General features: G+C 50.9%; 1 protein-coding gene across 6 annotated transcripts in view; it reads right to left on the reverse strand.

Annotated features, from left to right (window-relative positions):
- Positions 1 to 5,900: 5,900 nt before the first annotated feature.
- C16H10orf71 (chromosome 16 C10orf71 homolog) overlaps positions 5,901 to 17,339 on the reverse strand; it is a 28,410-nt gene continuing 16,971 nt past the window's right edge. For 3 of the 6 annotated variants that reach the window (XM_057531439.1, XM_028165576.2, XM_057531440.1), the window contains exons 2-3: positions 15,252 to 15,354; positions 5,901 to 11,037 (exon numbers count right to left, since the gene is read on the reverse strand). In XM_057531439.1, coding sequence (XP_057387422.1) covers positions 6,598 to 10,893 — 4,296 coding nt within the window. In that variant the 5' untranslated portion in view covers positions 10,894 to 11,037; positions 15,252 to 15,354 and the 3' untranslated portion in view covers positions 5,901 to 6,597. Of the gene's footprint in view, positions 11,038 to 14,392; positions 14,517 to 15,251; positions 15,355 to 16,008; positions 16,094 to 17,339 lie in introns of those variants that run through there. The other 3 variants (XM_057531442.1, XM_057531438.1, XM_057531441.1) reach the window with 3 other exon arrangements.

Raw genomic sequence — 17,339 nt, forward strand, 5'->3', positions numbered from 1 at the left:
TTCACTTCATACAACTTGTCTAATGTCCTCATCATTTTATCATCACAAGACCAAATAATAATTTGGTTCTAACTTGGGTTTTGGATGTTATTGTGAGTCCTGGGTAACCCTTTTGGCCTCCTTCTGTTGGCAGGCCTGGAATTTCTCATCAAAGAACATTAGTTAAGTGTGAATGTTGACTTATGGGTTACATCGTGGAACATCTGTTCCTGGGCCTTGGATGCCTGAGACCCCATTTGTGGGGCTACAGCCTCCGCAGCTGCACATCTCACAGGATCAGGGGAGCAGAGTGACTGCTCTGGTGTGGGACTGGCTTAACTCATCTAGTTAGTATTAACAACTAGTTTGGAAAGTGAGGAAATAAGGTCAAAATGACATCGATTTCTTCTCCCAAAAGATTCTTTTTAGAATTTAGAATAAGAATTCCATGGAATTCAGTGATGTTTACCTATGGCCTACCTTGGGCCTGGCACCATATTAGCTGCTGGGGATGCAGTGAGGACAGGCAAGATCCCTCCCTCCAAAAGTGAGCATTGAGGGGGCGAGGAAGACAAACAGTTAAACAGACAATTACAACACGGGCTGGGGTGGGAGAAACACAGCATGCTGGTGGACTTGGAAAGTGAGGTGCATGGTCAGGAGTTAGTGCATCAGGGGTGTCCTTCTAGAGAAGATGGGGTCTAAGGTAGAGCACCTTAAGGCACGCAGGAGTGGGCAGGAGCAGGCTGGTGGGGAGGGGAGGGCCCAGAGGGTCCAGGGAGAAGGTGAGCGTGGAGAGGGTAGGGAGGCTGGGGGAAGGAAAGGGCTCCAGTCACCTGTTGCTGGGTAAGTTTGAAACTTAGTGGCTTAAAATGACAGCAATCACTTTGTTATCTGTCACGGCTTTGTGGGTCAGGAATCTGGGAATGGCTTGGGAGGTGGCTCTGTCTTGGGCAGCCAGAAGCTGGAGCTGGAACAGGAGGGGGCGGATCTTTTCCTCTCTCTCTGTATCATCTCAGGGCCTCTCCAGGCCATCTCCACGTGGGCCAGGGTGGGCTTCTCCATAGCAGAGTGAACCAGGGTACGTGGACTGCCCTGTGGTAGCTGAGGACTCCCAGGGCACTCGTTCCAGGGGACCGATGGAAGTGGCATGGCGCTTTCTGACTTGACCTTCGACTTGCACACCGACTCCACTCTGTGGGGCACAGCCGGTGGGTGAGAGGACACAGACCCCGTCTCTCGTAGAGGAGTCAAAGAGCGTGCAGAGGGGCTGGAAATGGCCCACTTGGTCAACTCAAAGAAGCTCGAGTTGGTGGGAGTCCAAAGGAGCTGTAGGAGCAGGCAGGAGATGAGGCCGGAGAGGATGGGGGTCCCCAGCATGTGGCAGCCTTGCACGCCCTCCTCTGGAGCCTGACTCTTTGCTGGGGTGAGCAGGGAGCCCTGGGGTGTTAGGTGGGGCCTTGGGCTACCCTGAGGGGAGTGGTGTTTTGGAATCACGAGAGTGTGGATCTGAGCAGGCCCACCCACCATGATCCCGAACCCTGCACCTCTGTCTCCAGGAGAAGGTGGAGACCAGTCTGTGCTTGGCCACACCAGGGGCAGCGTTTTCTTTAACCTCCAACCCTGCGTTGGGGCCTCAGGGTGAATGGGATGTTTGTGCTGGTCAAAAGGCTTTTTTTGTTCTGTTTTTTAAATTGTGCCAACATTTGCACACCATAAGATTTACCATTTTAACCATTTAAAGTGTACATTAAGTACATTCACCACCATCCAACTCTAGACATTTTTGACCTTCCCCAACTGGAACTCTGCACCCATTAAATATCAACTCCCCACCCCCTCTGCCCTCAGTTCCTGGCAACCAGCATTCTACTTTCTGTCTCTATGAGTTTGGCTACTCAGTGCCTCATAAAAGTGGGATCATACAGTACTTATCCTTCTGTGACTGGCTCACTGCACTCAGCATAATGTCCTCAAGGTTAATCCATGTTGTAGCATGTGTCAGAATTTTCTTCCTTTTAAAAGCTGAATGATATTCAATTGCATGCATATACCACATTTTGTTTGTTCATTTGTTGATTGACATTTGAGTTGCTTCCACCTTGTGGATAATGTGAATAATGCTGCTATGAATGTGGGTATGCAAATATCTCCTTGAACTCTGGCTTTCAGTTCTTTTGTATATATACCTAGGAATGGAATTTTCAGATTACATGGTAATTCTGTTTAACTTTTTGAGGACCTGCCATCCCGTTTTTCACAGCAGCTGCACTATTTTACATTCCCACCAGTAATGCATAAAGGTTCCACTTTCTCCACATCCTCACCAACACCTGTTTTCTGTTTTTTTGTTTTTTTTTTAAAATTTGTATAGTAGCCATCTTAATGGGTATGAGGTGACATCTCATTATGGTTTTGATTTGAACATCCTTAGTGATATTGAACATTGGTCAAAAGGTTTCCATCAGAAGGTATCCACCCTCTGGGAAGTCAGCAAACTTGGCAGGGGAAGGGTGGTTAACGTGTGTGGATCAGGACAGATGGGGAGGCCCCTTGAAATCACACTGCCCCATACAGTGGGCCACCTGGCTGGACGGAGGGCCCTCAGATATATACCTAACACAGGTACACGACAGGCTACCAGTGCAAGGAAGAGCAGAGATGGGGGCTCCACTTATGGCAATGATGTGGAAGGACCACACAAGATAATTGTGTCCAGTGTCAGGGTGTTTGTTATCTGGGCCAAAATGCTTTCCACATACATAGAATTTGGGTTTTGCCCAGAGCTCCTCCTTTACATGCAATCATTTCCCTCATATGTTTCACTCACATGGCCATCCCCTGTGTAGACTTTGGATTCATGACATTGGCATGCTGGAGCCCCACATAGAGCCTGGGGTCTCAAAAGCTGGCATTAGGCCCCCTTTGACATCGGCATCCATCCCTGCCTTGGGAGAGGGGTCATTGGCTTCTATTGAACATCTCCAGTGACAGGGAGCTTAGCTCTCCCCAAGCCACTTGCGCCACGTGGAGACAGCTGTAGTCATTAGAGATGCCTTTCTCATAGTCAGTGTGAATCAGCATCCCTGCAACTCTCCCACCCAGACGTGTAAGTTTCTCTTCCCTCCCATGGTGATATTGACAGACATGAAAATATCGATTTGTTTCCCCTAAATCTTCTCCTTTCCAGGCCAAACAGGAGCTGCTAGCACTTCTCAAAGTTTAATATGCAAACAAATCACTGGGGAATCTTTTGAAAATGCAGATGGAGATTCTGGATTTCTAACAAGTTCCCTGGTGATGTGGAGGTTGCTGGTTTATGGACCACACTTAGAGATGCATGACTGGGGGCTCAAGTGCACGCCTGGAAGTGAGAGAGACCTGAGTTCCTGTGTGGGCCCCTCACTCAGTGACTGTTGACTGTGGGAAGTTACTCCACATCTCAGTGCCTTTGCTTATTTACAGTAACATGAAGCTAATGAGGGTACCTCTCATAGGTTTGTAGTGAGGTCTGAGACCAGGCTCAAATCTCCCCATTCAGGGGCTGGCACAGCCTGTGTGATGGACAGTGTAAGCTCTTGGTCATTTTCCGTTGAGCAGCCCCAGGACCTTTGATCGTTCCCTCGAGGTGCTCTGTGTTTATGTCCCCTCCCCAGGAGACACTTGGAAGGGCCATAACTCATAGTAAAGGGCCAGCCCACTAAACAGAAAGTGTAGGCGTGGTCTTTACCTACAGTTTCTACAAACAATATGTTCACAATTCTTACCACTATCCTACTAAACACAATGATAGAAACAGTGGTTTTTCTGGGCAACTCAGATGAGTGAAATTTCAATTCAGAAGTTGAAGGACATATCAGCAAAGGTCTATCCTGCCAGGCTACGCTGGTTCTATGCTCATGGTGATTAGAACTGCGAAAGAACAATTAGCTAAACCAATACACTTTGATATGGCAAGACAGATCTATTAGTATTTAATACATGTCACTTTTGTTTGATAGACAGATTAAAGGTGGGGAAATTCTTGTTTCTTCACAAGCTGATGCACCACTTTGTGTTTCCTGGCTCAGCTCAGGTGTCATTCCTGCAGGAAAGCCCTTTTTCCCTCCAGGATATGAGTCAGATGCTCTTCAGACCACCCTATTACATCCCTTACCATGTGGGATTGTAATTGTCTTTCTTTGTTAGATTTTAATTCCCTGGGCACAGAGATCAGATCTTATTATCATGGTATCATTGCTGCCCAGTGTAGCGCCTGGCACAGCGCAGGGACTCTGAAAATGTTTGTGAAGGGAGGGAGGAAAGAAGAGAGAAAAAAAGAGGGTAGGAGGGAGGAAGTGGGGTCGGGGTGGGGGGGAGGAGGAAGGAAGGAGGCATAAATGACTCCCCCCAACCCCAAACAGAAAGAAACAGAAAGAAACTCATTTGCAAATGAGTTGGTCTTCAGTGATTTTTGTCCCCTGGAGACATTATCTGCTTTTTAGGAATTTATGTACTTTGCTGTAAGTGATGGAAGCCTTCCCTCTAGCTGACTTGCTGGAGAGCCAGGTGTCCAAGGAATCCTTACTCTAGATTTGTGAGTGGATGCTGCATTCTGCCAGATGCCCTGTTCCTCTTTTACACTCACAGGAGCAAAGAGGACTGGGGAGTTGATCTTGATCTCCAAATATCTACCTTTATGCTTTTAGCTCCTTCAATATCCTTGCTCATATTGCTTCTAAGACAGAAGATGACTGGTCCCCAAACATAAACTCCTCTTATGTAAAGTATATTTTTCCTTGTGGTTACTGTAACTACGGTTATTTTTTAACTGGGGGACTCTTTTTTTGTTAGGTAATTCTTTTCCTGGGCCCTGAGAATTTTGAAATGAGATATTATCTTTCTTATTTGAGTAAGATGAAAACAGGTGAGAGGATGCTTGGTGATTTGGTGGCAGAGCCAAGGTCCCAACTCGCTTCACTGGCATCCCAGTGAGTGACTCGTGCGAACCAGATTTCTCAGACAATGGCCTGCCTGAATTCTTGGCTAACTATCCAGCTGACTCACCAGGCATAGACAAGCTATGCCAAGGCTGGGGGACTTGTGTAGTGTTTTCAGAATGAAATTAAGGTGTGGTTGCACTTTTGGGAAAAACAAACAGGTGTAAAATTCTGAATCCAAATTACAACCCAGAATATCTTCAAAACCCCAGTATTTGCATGAGTCTGGGACATGGTGAGCTGGGTGCCTCCCCATCTTCCTAGCCTGGAAATGGTATGTTGGCCAAAAGGACCAGGGTGATACATTTTGTGTGGTCTCCTGGGACGTGAGCAGTGCAGTCCTGACAGCTGCCTTGACAGCTGCCCCTTCTAAACAAGGATGAAGGCACTCTAGCCCCAGTCTTTCCCACAGCAGAATTAAGAGACTTCAGCGGAAGCCCCGGGTGGAGGCCCACGAGGCCGGTCTGTTTCCTTCCTAGCACATTGCCCACAGTGGGCATTGCTCACAGACCCTCACTGCTCTCAGAGGTGCAGAGGCGGTGACTGCACTCTGTTCCCCTCAGTTGATTCAGATACTTCCCTCCAACTCCCAGAGGGACTTGGGGGAAACACGATTTCCTTTTGAGCATAGGGCACAAGTACCGGTCATTAAATTGGGACCGTCAGGGCCTGACTCAGGTCCCAGGTCATCCTTGATGGCGGACGTGGGTCCTCCTCATCTCTGCCGCCCCAGCACTGGTGGAGACCCTGGCCCGAGAAGGCTCGGACAGGTGTTAAAGGATCAAGCAGGGACACTGGGACCGCGGTGGGTGTCGAGGCCACTCTGTTCAGAGTAGAGACCCTGGGTGGCTGCCAAGTCGTGATGGGAGGCCTAAAAGGCACGACACTTTACTCACCAGCACAGACGCACCACTGCCCACAGAAGAAAGACAGGAGTCCACGGACAGAACCGCATCTGCAAACTTGTTTCACTTTTCCTCAGTAAAGAAAACCCATTCTATTCAAATAAACATTTCTGCAAGATTGCCTTGGTTCAGCCCTCAGCCATTTCCCCCCTAAGGTGAGCTGGAAAGGGCTGCTGTGTCTGAGCGAGGGTGGGGGGCCACCGTGTGTCACACCTGACCTAGGAGGGGGTGTACTGGGCGGTCTGCTGGCCGGGCAGGGCTCAGCGCGGCGCAGTGCTTCTGGGGGCCCTGGGGTTTGCCCACTGTGGGAGCTGACCCTTGAGGAGGAGTGGGTGGAATGCTGGGGGGAACAGCTTGTTAGGGAGTCAGGCTGGACCCACCCTGGTGGCAGGGCCAGGGGAGAACCGGGATCAGGGAGGGGAGGAGAAAAGAAGTGGAGCAGATCCTGGATCCAGGAAGGGGCTCAGAAGGGACTTGTTATGAGAGCAGAGCAGCGCCCTCCCAGGGAGGGGAGCCCTGCGGAGCCCTGCAGGTTGGGTTTTCTGAGGATCCCCACTACCTTTGAAACTTTAGGGATCTCAAATGGCTGAGTATGAGTTGATGAGTGTGTGTATGTGTGTGTGTGTGTGTGTGTGTGTGTGTGTGTGTGTGTGTGTGTGTGTTTGATTGTTCTGGGGGAGGGAGAAGTAAGCTCTTCTGGGTTTATCGGGGGGTGGGTTAGGCTGCTGTGATTCTCAAGAAATGCCTTCCATGGCAAAGTCCTCTAGGTCGTTAGTGGAGATGATATCCAGGCTTGGAGCATCTCCCACCTCCTCCCCTGGGCTCTGGGGGTGCCCCTCGGAGTGCTGGGCGGGGTCACTGGGAGGCTCAGAGGCCAGCTGCAGGCCAGCATCTTGGGCGCTCTGGGGCCTGGGGCCAGCTGCCTCGGCGGTGTGAGGGTGCTGCCTTAGGAAGGTGGGGGCAGAGAGCTGAGAGGAGCAGCGCAGGGGCATCAAGGCTGTCACGGGCAGGGGCCGGAAGCCCGGGTACAGCACGTAGGGAGCAGCAAGGGCATCCGGCGGGCTTGGCTCAGGGGAACCCCCCTCAGAGGATGGGATGGAGACCTTGACGTATTTGCCCGTCTCTGGGTCATAGAAGGTCTTGATTTTCACCTGGAGCGGCAGATCGAAGACAAAGTACTCTCCAGATTGGGGGTCTTGGAGGACCTTCTGGGTGGCAGGGTAAGGGGACAGGGGTGTAAGGGACTGGGATCCCCCAGGCTGCCTCTGGATCGGCTCTGAGAAGGCGGACACCGAGTGGCGGCGCACGGGAGGGGTCAGGGAACGGACCATGGGGAACCTGGCTGGGGGCTTCTCTCCGGGGGACGGTGGCCTACGCTCTGAGTCCTCGGGGTACAGCTTTTCCTCCTGGCGTTCACCATGCTTTTCCTGTGGCTGGTCGGTCTTTCTCCTCTTGCTTGCCAGCTTCTTCGCCCGCCGCAGGGCCTTCTCTGTTTTGGGTGGGACTGCTGGTGGCTTGCCAGCCGCCCTCTCCAGCTGAGCAGGAGGCTCCGGCTTCTCCAGGAGGCCAGCTGAGCTGGTGGCCACGTCCAACAACGAGCCTCTTGGAGAAAGTGTCCTGAGGTCTTCTGCTGATGGCTCCAGTTGGGGGTCGGAGCCAGGCCCCCACGTGAGGGCATGTGTCAGGTCCTCCCTCTGGGCCACCCTGCCAGGGCGGGGGCTGGCCCAGGGGCTGCTGCGGGGAGGCTCCCCTGGCAGCAGGCTGGGCTCACTGGGGGCCTGGTAAGCATCACCCCAAATGCTGCTGGTGGCAGGGGAGCATGCACTGTTCTCTTCCAGGGAGCTGGCGTTGGGGGAAGCTGCTAGCTCACCAGGGACCAGTCTTCTCCCCGGGGGCCGTGCTCTGGGTGTAGACAAAAAGTGACTTTTGAAGCCTTGCACCTGCTCTTCCCAACAGGTTCCAAGCTTCTGTAGGCGTGGCTGGTCTTCTAGGTCGCCTTCTGGCAAAGCAATCGTGGGGATGCACCTTGGAGCATCCAGCTTCCCCTGGTCTATGGAACTGCTCTTGCCATTGTTTGCCACGACTTTATGTATGGCCTCTCGGGGTGGCTTCAACCCTTGGCCCTCTCCTGTGAGTGGAGAAAATGGGACATACCCCTTTGGGGCTGCCTGGGAGGTCTCTGACCTGGCTGCGTTGGGATCCCACCCATGGTCCTCCATATCCTCACAGGCCGCCCCCTTCAAGTGTGTGCCTTGCACGCTGGCGGGTGTCAGAGTGCTGGGCATTTCCTGGCTCTCGGGGGCACAAAGACCAGCATCCCTGCCCCAGCCTGGCCTTGGCAGTTCCTCCTCTTTGTGGCCATTGCCCAGCAGGGACTCTGAGGACATGGATCTCAGGAGGGGCAGCATGATGGGTTTTATCATGGGGGTGGCCCTGAGGGTGTTGTCTTTAACTGCAAAGAGTATGTGCTTGTTTGAAGTGGAACATGGGGAAGGGATTAGATCTTTGGCATCTGAAAGAGCTGTATCCTTACTTCCCCCAATGCCAGTGCCTCTGAAATTAGCTTCCTCCCTCGGCGCCTTCCCGGGGTCCCCGGGGCTACCTTCTGGCAAACTTTCCTCTTCTCCTTGCGAGGATTCCCGCTTGCTGTGCTCCTCCACGCATGCGTGCCCATTACTCAAGGTGCAGTATTGTAATTCACCTTCCTCCATCACTTTCTCCTTCTCATCCTTCTGACCGTCACCTACGCTCACGTCACTCCTCCTGTCTTCCTGCTGGCTCTCGGCGAACCACGTCTTCTGCTGATCCTCGAACGAGGCAAAGGACTGATCTGAAGAGCTGGTGCTGAATTTGGCCTTACTTTTGAGGGCTGGCATAAAATCAGACTGGCTGTCGCTGTAAAACACATCTTCCTCCTCGGGAGAAAGGGGCCCTGGGGAGAATTTCTGGTTGAAGTTTGGATTCTGAAGTCTTGCCTCTCTCTCGGGTTCTGTATCTTGAGAGACGGATCTCAAGAATCCATTCTCTAGGCCGGAGGTCTTTGGGGTCTCCGCAGCCTTCCCTGCCTCAGGGTCTCCACTGCAAAACTTCAGGGACAGATGTTTCCTGGGGCAGTGCTCCCTGGAGTCTGGATGCCAGCTGGACCTGGCACCACCCATCTCCGATCCTCCATTGGCATCGTCCTTCTCATAGCTGTTCCTGTCGTCGGCCTCGCCGTTGACACAGAAGGGGGCTTTGGTGTTAGGTGATGGTGAGGTGAGAGTTAGGTAGTTGTCTGCAGAGGCTGCACCGGGGTCAGCTTTGGGGTCCTTCTGGGTACTGATGAGTGACACAGGAGGGGCATCAGCGGGTGTCTCCTTAGAAAGCTCACCTGGAGGGCCTTCCTCGAGCCCGTTGGGAAGGAGGCCGCCGTTGCTCAGGGATTCTTGCTTGCCTCTGGTTTTCTCATCAGGGCCTTTCAAGAGAGGCGAGGGACTGTACGTGCTCTTCATACGCTTCCGCACATCTTTGAGGTTGAACAGCAGGCTGGGGGCTTTGGATTTGTAACTGTCCCGGGACTGACATTCACTGGGCTCCTTCTCCTGGTATCCGTTTAGCTGTCCTGTGGGTGACGGGGTTATCTCTGCTGGCTGGCTGTGGCATGACTCCAGCACATGCTTGCTAGGTATGACGGGGGTCAGAAGCTTACTGATGTTGAAAGGAGGATCGTAATGCTCATGGGGGTCCACAGGCATGTCAAGAGCATCCTTTTCTGGAAATTGCCCCTGGGGATTGTGCTTTGCATACAAGGCTGGGCCTCTCCAGTTGGTCTGCTTCTTCTCTTCTGAAGCATCTTGTAGACTTTCTTTCCCTCCCTTGCCAGACTTTGGTTTCCTCCAGGGGGCATGGGTCGGTTTCAACGGAGGCTCAGGCTGTGAGCTGGAAGCTTTTCCCTCCGTAGCAGATACCTGGGCTCCCAGATCCCTAGATCCCCAGGTTCCAGATGTGGAGAGAGTCCCTGCGGCCAGCCTGTTCTCTTCCTGACCGCAACCGGCCCGGATGTGGCAGGGGGAGGCTTTGTGCTCAGAGGCCGGGGGCTCTCTTAACAAGGGCGAGTCCTCGTAATGCTTGGGAGCCTTGCTTTCTGCGACTGTGTCAGCGGCATCCTTCCTCTCGGGCAGCCTGGGTTGGTGGGCGTTCCATGACTCAAAAGCACTGTTTTCACTATGAAGAAAGGTCCCTTTGCGAGCCCACTCCTGGCCCCTTCCAGTCTCGCTGGTGGCTGCATTGTGGGCCGGAGAGGGGAACTTTGACACAAATGAGTTGGCTGCATTTTCGGGCGTTGGCAGGAAGCTGTTGGGGCCATGACAGGCCATTTCAGGATTCTTGGGGGACTCCTGCTCTCCGTGCTTCCTGCCAGGCTGGTGGCTAGTCTTATGGGTGCTGGAGACTTCGGCAGGCACCCTCCTGACCGTCAAAAAGGCAGAATCGAAGCAGAAGTTGACACTGCTTTCTGGAAGAGGAGCAAATTTGGGGGGATTTTTGAGAGCTGGAGGCTTGCTGGTAGGAGGCCTGCTGTCACAACGCTGGCTTTCGGTCCTGTCAAAAGATTTAATCAGTGACGACACTTTGGAAACAGGCTTGTTGCTGCTCCTCAGGCCGGAAACTGGCACTTCCAGTCTCCTCTGGGCTGGTGTCAGTGGGGGGCTGCTCTTGGGATACTTCTCCTCCCCTTGAACGTACTTGGGCAGCTGTTGGAACGTGGCCGCCCAGCCGGCATGCTCCGTGCCTTGGGATGGTAACTGGCTCCAAATGCCGCTTTTCCTGTGGGTATGGCTCACCGTTCTCTGGTGAAAATTCCCGAACACCTGGCGGGTGATATCTGGGGACAGGGCCAGGTCGGTGTCATGGAAGGATGCGTCCTCTGAGATGCACAGGCTCCGGAACGCCCGGTCCGTGAGGCTACTCACCTCCCTGTCTGCATCGTCCAGCACGCTGCCAATGCTCGAGGAGTCGCTGAAGCCGTCCGTGCACTTCTTACTCCCCTGCATCCTCTGCCAGCCAGGAAGACCGTCCCTGTCAGTCAGCGGGCGCCTCTGGGTGATGATTTAGGAAGGGTTGGATGCAGCCCTCTCCCCACAGAACTAGAGCTTCCCGTTGACCAGATGCAATTACAAAGTGGGAATTTTTTTTCTCTGCAAAAGGAAAAAGTGCAGGGTATCAATATGATATTCAACTTAGCGGGTCCATATAAGAATGACACGCTGGTCTGGATGGTCGATTTTACTTGTCAACCTGGCTGGGCCATGGTGCCCAGTTTTTGGTCAAATGCCGGTAAAGCGGTTTAATCTCCACAGCGTGGGTGGGCCTCATCCACAAGGCTGAGATCAATTCTACCTCCAGTCTTTGTACTGGAGCTGCAACTTCAACTCCCCCTTGGGTGTCCAGCCTGCTGGCCTGCCCTGAGGATATTAGACTTGCCAGTCCCACTGTTACATGAGCCAGTTCCTTACAATAAATCTCCTCCTCCCTCCGTGTATGTATACATACATCCTATTGGTTCTGTTCCTCTGGAGAACCCTAATACAGTGCCTAAAGTCCAGATGTGTCATTTTTGCAGAGTGAACTTCCCTGGCATTCCACGGGGTGTTCCCTCCTCACTGTCTCTCACAGGGCCTGGTTTATTTTCTTTGGAGTACTGAGCACAATCTAAAACTAAATGTACTTCTTTGTTGCTTATCCCCTCCTTAGGCTGTAAGGACCAGGAGCTCAGGAGCCACTAGGCTGTCTGCTCGCTGACTGCCCTTGTCCCAGAGCCACCCCAAGAGGGCACAGTCCCCCAGAGCCTGCCTCACCAGGGATCCTTCACTCTCTGACTTGCCCTTGGGTGTGGCCAGTGGGAGGTGCTGGTGGGAGCTTGGATCAAGGGAGAGCCAGCCTTCTTGGCATTTCTGTCCCCCCACTTCCTGCTTCTGACTGTGGAGTGGGGTCCTGGCAACACCGTAGTCCTCTCTAACTACAGCCCCTCCCCTGCGCTCTGACTCTCACTGGGCCCAGCAACACTGCTGCCCTTGCCCCCTGGGGCTGCCGGAAGAGTGGCGGTCACTTCCTCAGTGACTCCACATCCTGGGGTCTCCCTAATTCTGCCTACACCTCTGTGATGGTCCCTTCACTGCATTCTTTTCTTCTTTTTTTTTTAAATTGTGGTGAAATACACATGACATAAAATCTACTATCTTAACCATTTTAAGTGTGCAGTTCAGTAGTATTAAGTGCATTCATCTTGCAAAACTGAACTCTGTATCCATTAAACAACAACTCCCCATTGTCTCCTCCCCAAGCCCCTAGAAATCACCATTCTACTTTCTGCCTCTATGAATTTGACTATTCTAGGTACCTCATATGAGGGGAATCAGTGTTTGTCTTTTTGTGACTGGTTTATTCACTTAGCATAATGTCCTCAAGGATCATCCATGCTGCAACATGTGTCAGAATTTCCTTCCTTTTTAAGGCTAAATAGTATTGCATTGTATGTATATACCATATTTTGTTTATTCATTCATCTGTCAATGGACACTTAGGCTGCTTCTACCCTTTGGCTATTGTGAATAATGTTGCTATGAACATGAGTGTCCAAATATCTGTTCAAGATCCTGCTTTCAATTCTTCTGGGCACATACCCAGAGGTGGAATTGATGGATCATGTGGTAGTTCTATTTTTAATTTTTTGGGGAGTTGCCATATTGTTTTCCTCATTGTCTGTTCCATTTTACACACCTGCCAACCATGCACAGAATTCCAATTTCTGCTTTTTTTTTTTTTTTGATAGTAGCCATCCTAATAGGTATGAGGTGGTTCATTGCATTCCCTTCTGGATTCTGTCTAGGGATGCTACTTCCTGCTGGGACCCTGATTACTAGCACTGGGTACACACCTCCAAGGCCTAGAACAGGCCTGGCCAGGGCAGGGGACGAGCACGTGAGTACATGGAAAGTTAGATAAAATAGCAAGTATAGACCCTAGAGTGGGCTCAAGGTGGGGGCATTTGGCACAGTGAACATTCTAGCAGGGTGCTGTGAGTCCTCAGCTGACAGATGAAACGCTGTCACACAGTGGCCCCATTCACGTCAGCAGAGGAAACTGGCAAGCCCGCACGCTCCCCTGCTTGCCTGGCTGGCCTGAGCAGTAAGCTTAGGGGCCTGAACAAGGCTGTAAGGGATGGAAGATGAAGATGTGCCACCAGGGTGGTAGGGGCTGCACGGCAGGGGTCCTGATCCTATCCTGGCTCCTCATAGAGGGTCGCCCACCAGGTGCCCCACAGGGCCTGATGCCGCTGTGCTAGCACTGCTGTGTTTTGGTCCTGGAGGCCAGCCTTCCTTGGGATTTTCTGTTTCCTGTCTCTTGACCACAGCACTCCGGTGGGTTTCTGATGCTGATTCATTGGGAGGCCGACTCATTTTTATGAATGAAAGGACTGAGCTGGGGCTGCCAGAGAAAGCAGAGGACCCCACGTTCTAGTAAACTGGATGAGCTGATGAGGCACCCCTGACGGCCCTGGGAAAGCCTGTATTTACATACTCCTCAGCCCTGCCTTGAAAATCGGGCCACTTGCTCCCCAGAAAGCACAGTAGGTGCCTCTTAGAAGGCACCAGAAAGGGGAGAGCATCAGCCCCGCCCCTGCACCTGGCCAACCTTGCCCCTGTCCCCACCCCCTTCTCTCTCTTCTACTTCCTCTCAAAAAACTGCAGAGGCTAAATGCTCATGGTCTCAGACTCCCACACAGCTAGTTCTGGCCACAGGGGTGGAAACATTCCAACGTCTGGGAAAACTCTTGCCTTTCTGATCAAGGGAATGATCCCCATCGTCTCCATTCTCTTGGTGCCCTTTTTCTCACTTTAGTGCAGACATGGAGCCTGAAACTGTATTTGTTTGCTAGTGCTGTTGTAACAAAGTACCACAGACTGATGGCTTAAACTACAGAAATTCATTATCTTACAGTTCTGGAGGCTCGGGGTCCCAGATCAAGGTGTGGGCAAGGTTGGTTCTTTCTGAGGGCAGAGGCAGACCCGTGAGGGAAGGGTCTATTCCAGGCCTCCCTCCTCGGCTTGCAGGTGGTTGCCTTCTTCCCGTGTATCTTCATGTTGCCTTTCCTCTGTGTATCAGGACACTAGCCCTATTGGGTTAGAACTCACTCTAATGACCTTATCTTAACTACTTACATCTGCAATGACTCTGTTTCCAAATAAATCACATTCTGAGGTCATGAGGGGTTAGGACTTCAACATATGAATTTGGGGGGGGATACAATTCAACTCATAACACTGAAGCATTCACTTTGCAACTCTGAGGGACAAACAGTGATGACTCAAGGCCAATTTGCTGAGGATGGCCTGGTGGACAGAAGAACATTCCTGAGTCCTTGTGGCCCCGCTGGGCTGTGAGCCTGGGCCAGAATCACCCCCCGTCTGGAATCTGTGTTATTGGGCTGAATTGGGGGCCCTCCGTGACTTTGGACATTTTAAGTCAAGTTTTCTGTTCTTGAGGTCTTACCGATACAGTCAGGGAGTCTTCTGGTATCCCGAATGCTGGGGTTTTGACCTTGGCAATGACTGAACTCAGTAACACTGGGGTTTCTCTACTTCCACGTTAAGATGGAAACAGCGTACTTAGACATCTAAATTAGAATCTTAGAGTTAACACCCCCAGTCAATTAAATACCACCTACTATTAGCAGATATTTGTTATTTTTTAAACACTCCGCTTCCATCCCTTCCTTCGAGTAAGAACACTTGGTACCTTTTGGGGAATATCCTCTCCCCTTGGCGTTCAGTCTTGGTGGGACTGAAAGTCAAGGAGCCTGCAGAGACCTCTCAGGGCCAAGTGCAGACGTGAGACCCAGGCCAGCCCATTGGACTGTTTCTCCTGGAGTGATGCAAGGAGGGCGTCTGCTTTCCAGCAGCAGCAGGCACCCTGTTTGTCCTTTCCCAGCCTGGAGCTTCAGCCTTCACCTTGAGTAGACGAGGGTTCCCCTTTCCTCATAATACGTATCCTTTTCTGCTTCACTTGTCCAGTTTTTGTTTCTGTTGCGTGTGACCAAAAAACCCAACCTGATCTTGGGCTCGTGTCATACTTCCAAACAGTAACAAAAGATGGTCACTGATATTTGGAGTATTCAGAAGATAACCACATTGCTTCTGCCTCAGGAAAAAGAGAGACCTCCCTCTTGCTAACTTCATTCAGATTATTTCTTCCACTCTGATCTGATTTACCTGGGGTCAGATGGGACGATATAAAGTTGGCTTCATTCCCCCACTCCCATCCCCTAGTCTCCTGATACCCAATGGAACCTTCGGCAGGGTAGCCCAAACCGAAGGTTTTTCCAGGGGCCGACTCATGAGTTGATACATACCTGTTACAGGAGTGGGGGTAGTGGGTGCCTGCCTTCCTGGGTTTTAGGATCTGTAGTTTTAAAACTTCTTTTCATGATTACATTCGCTGTCATTGCTGCCCATCTAGAAAGAAGAAGAAAAATAATTTCATTAGAACCCTAAGGACCAAAAAGCCAAGCACGAGTTCAGTACAAAAGCTATCTTTAAATGTCAGTAATACAATTGGCTTTCAAATTTTTTTGTTTTTGGATCTCATACTTGAACTCAACAAAATTCCAAATGCAGGCATTTTGGGGGAAACCAAGATAGATTTATATCCCTTCCAATATTCATTAATTTGTCTCTGGTCCAAGAAATCTTTAGGGACCTGTTTTAAGTCTTTGGGATTTCTAATATGAATGGCCCAGTTGTGAATCATTTTTTGCTAGTCAAATTGGACCAAAGGCCCTTTTCCCATGTGAATTAATAATGCAGGTTTTGCAGCAAAGAGAACTAGAGTGGGCTGAACTTGAATCCACTCGGCAGGCAGTACTGTTCGATTTACTGTTGGCAGGAGGCTTGAACATCTATTTTGACAGCTAAAAGAACCAAAAAGCTGCCCAAGAGAATTTTAAGAGTGCTCAGAATGAAGTGTGAAGTAATTAAAATAAATCCACTATGCAAATTATAAATGCAGACCATTGGGGTTCCCAGAAGACTGTCCTCATCTTGTAACTCCTGGATATTAATCCAGTCCATGGTGGTTTATTAGAAATATTAATACTCATAATAACTCACATTTGTGGAGTGCATTTCTTTGGAGATGCACAGAGGCACTTTGTGTTGCTCACTATCCGGTTAGCCCCGTCCCTGACCCTCGAGGCGGTCCTTTGTGTCCCCACCGCACGCTGGGTTCACCTTTTCCATAGCTCATGCCGTATTGCCACACATTATAACCCACGTGTCTTAGGAATTGCTGATTGCTTCATTCTCTCCTCAATTAGAAAGAAAATTCCATGAGTCCAGGAAGGGAGTCTTATTTGCCCTTGTGTACTGAACACACCAACACAGAAGCCGAATAAATGTTCGTGGCAATGCTCTGAATTGGGTGTCTTCATCCTGAATTTTAATGGAGGGCAAACAGACACAGAAAAGAAGGAGCAAGAAAGATGGAGAAGTTCTACTGAGAAGGACCCCTGGTCTTGGGTTTTAAGACGATCTGGAAAATTCAGATTTGTGTCACTAACTAGAGAGCCCATTCTGCTGCCTGCAGCACCACTGGGGTACAATTTAGGGATGAGGATGAAATCAGTTCATGTCACACATGGATGAGGCAGAGGTGCAGAAGGACATGGTGCATTTATTTCGTGGACATTTAGGGAGCCCATCACTCTGTTCTGGGGGTCATGGACTCACTGTCATGGCTGCTGAAACACGTTTTCCAGAGGCCAGCACAAAACCATCCTGCTCCCTGCTTTGGGCTGTTTGATGGAAGGCAACCCGAACTGCTGAAAAGTCTGGCTCATAAGAGCACTTTTCAGGTGAAAGGGTGCAGTTCCCCTCACGTAACATGAGTGAGAAAGAATGGCATATTGTTAAATCATGCTATAAAAAAGGTCTTGGAATCTGCCCTGATGAATATATAGAAATAAGAATGAATACTTATTCATGGCACGGTAAGATCCTATTTATGTCTATGGCCTTCAAAATCAGTTTGCTCTCTTAAATGCTTCCTGACTCCTCACCCCCGTTATTTCCTTGACTCATTTACTCTGCCTTTAGTTTCCCCTCCCCCAGTGGATCGCCCAAGGGGTAACTTTGTTTCTCATCTGACTTAACTTCTAAGCTGCAATCAAGACCGTTGGCCGCTATCTTCCTGGGAAGCTCTCCCACCTTGATTTGTGGGACGCACACACTTTACATCTCCCTGCCTGGCCTAACGGTTCATCTCTTATCTTCCTCTCCTGGATGGTTGGATTTCCTCTGCGCCAGGCCCTGGGGCTTCTTCTCTTCTCCCGTGATAGTCTCGCTGGGCGATTTTACCCACACCCAGTGTCGCCACGAGCAGACACGCGCTGACGGCATGTCCAGGCCAGGGAGCTTGTCTGGGCTCCAGCCTCTGTTTCCAT

The sequence above is a fragment of the Balaenoptera acutorostrata genome, chromosome 16 (assembly GCF_949987535.1).
Source record: "Balaenoptera acutorostrata chromosome 16, mBalAcu1.1, whole genome shotgun sequence".
NCBI classification, from domain to species: Eukaryota; Metazoa; Chordata; class Mammalia; order Artiodactyla; family Balaenopteridae; genus Balaenoptera; species Balaenoptera acutorostrata.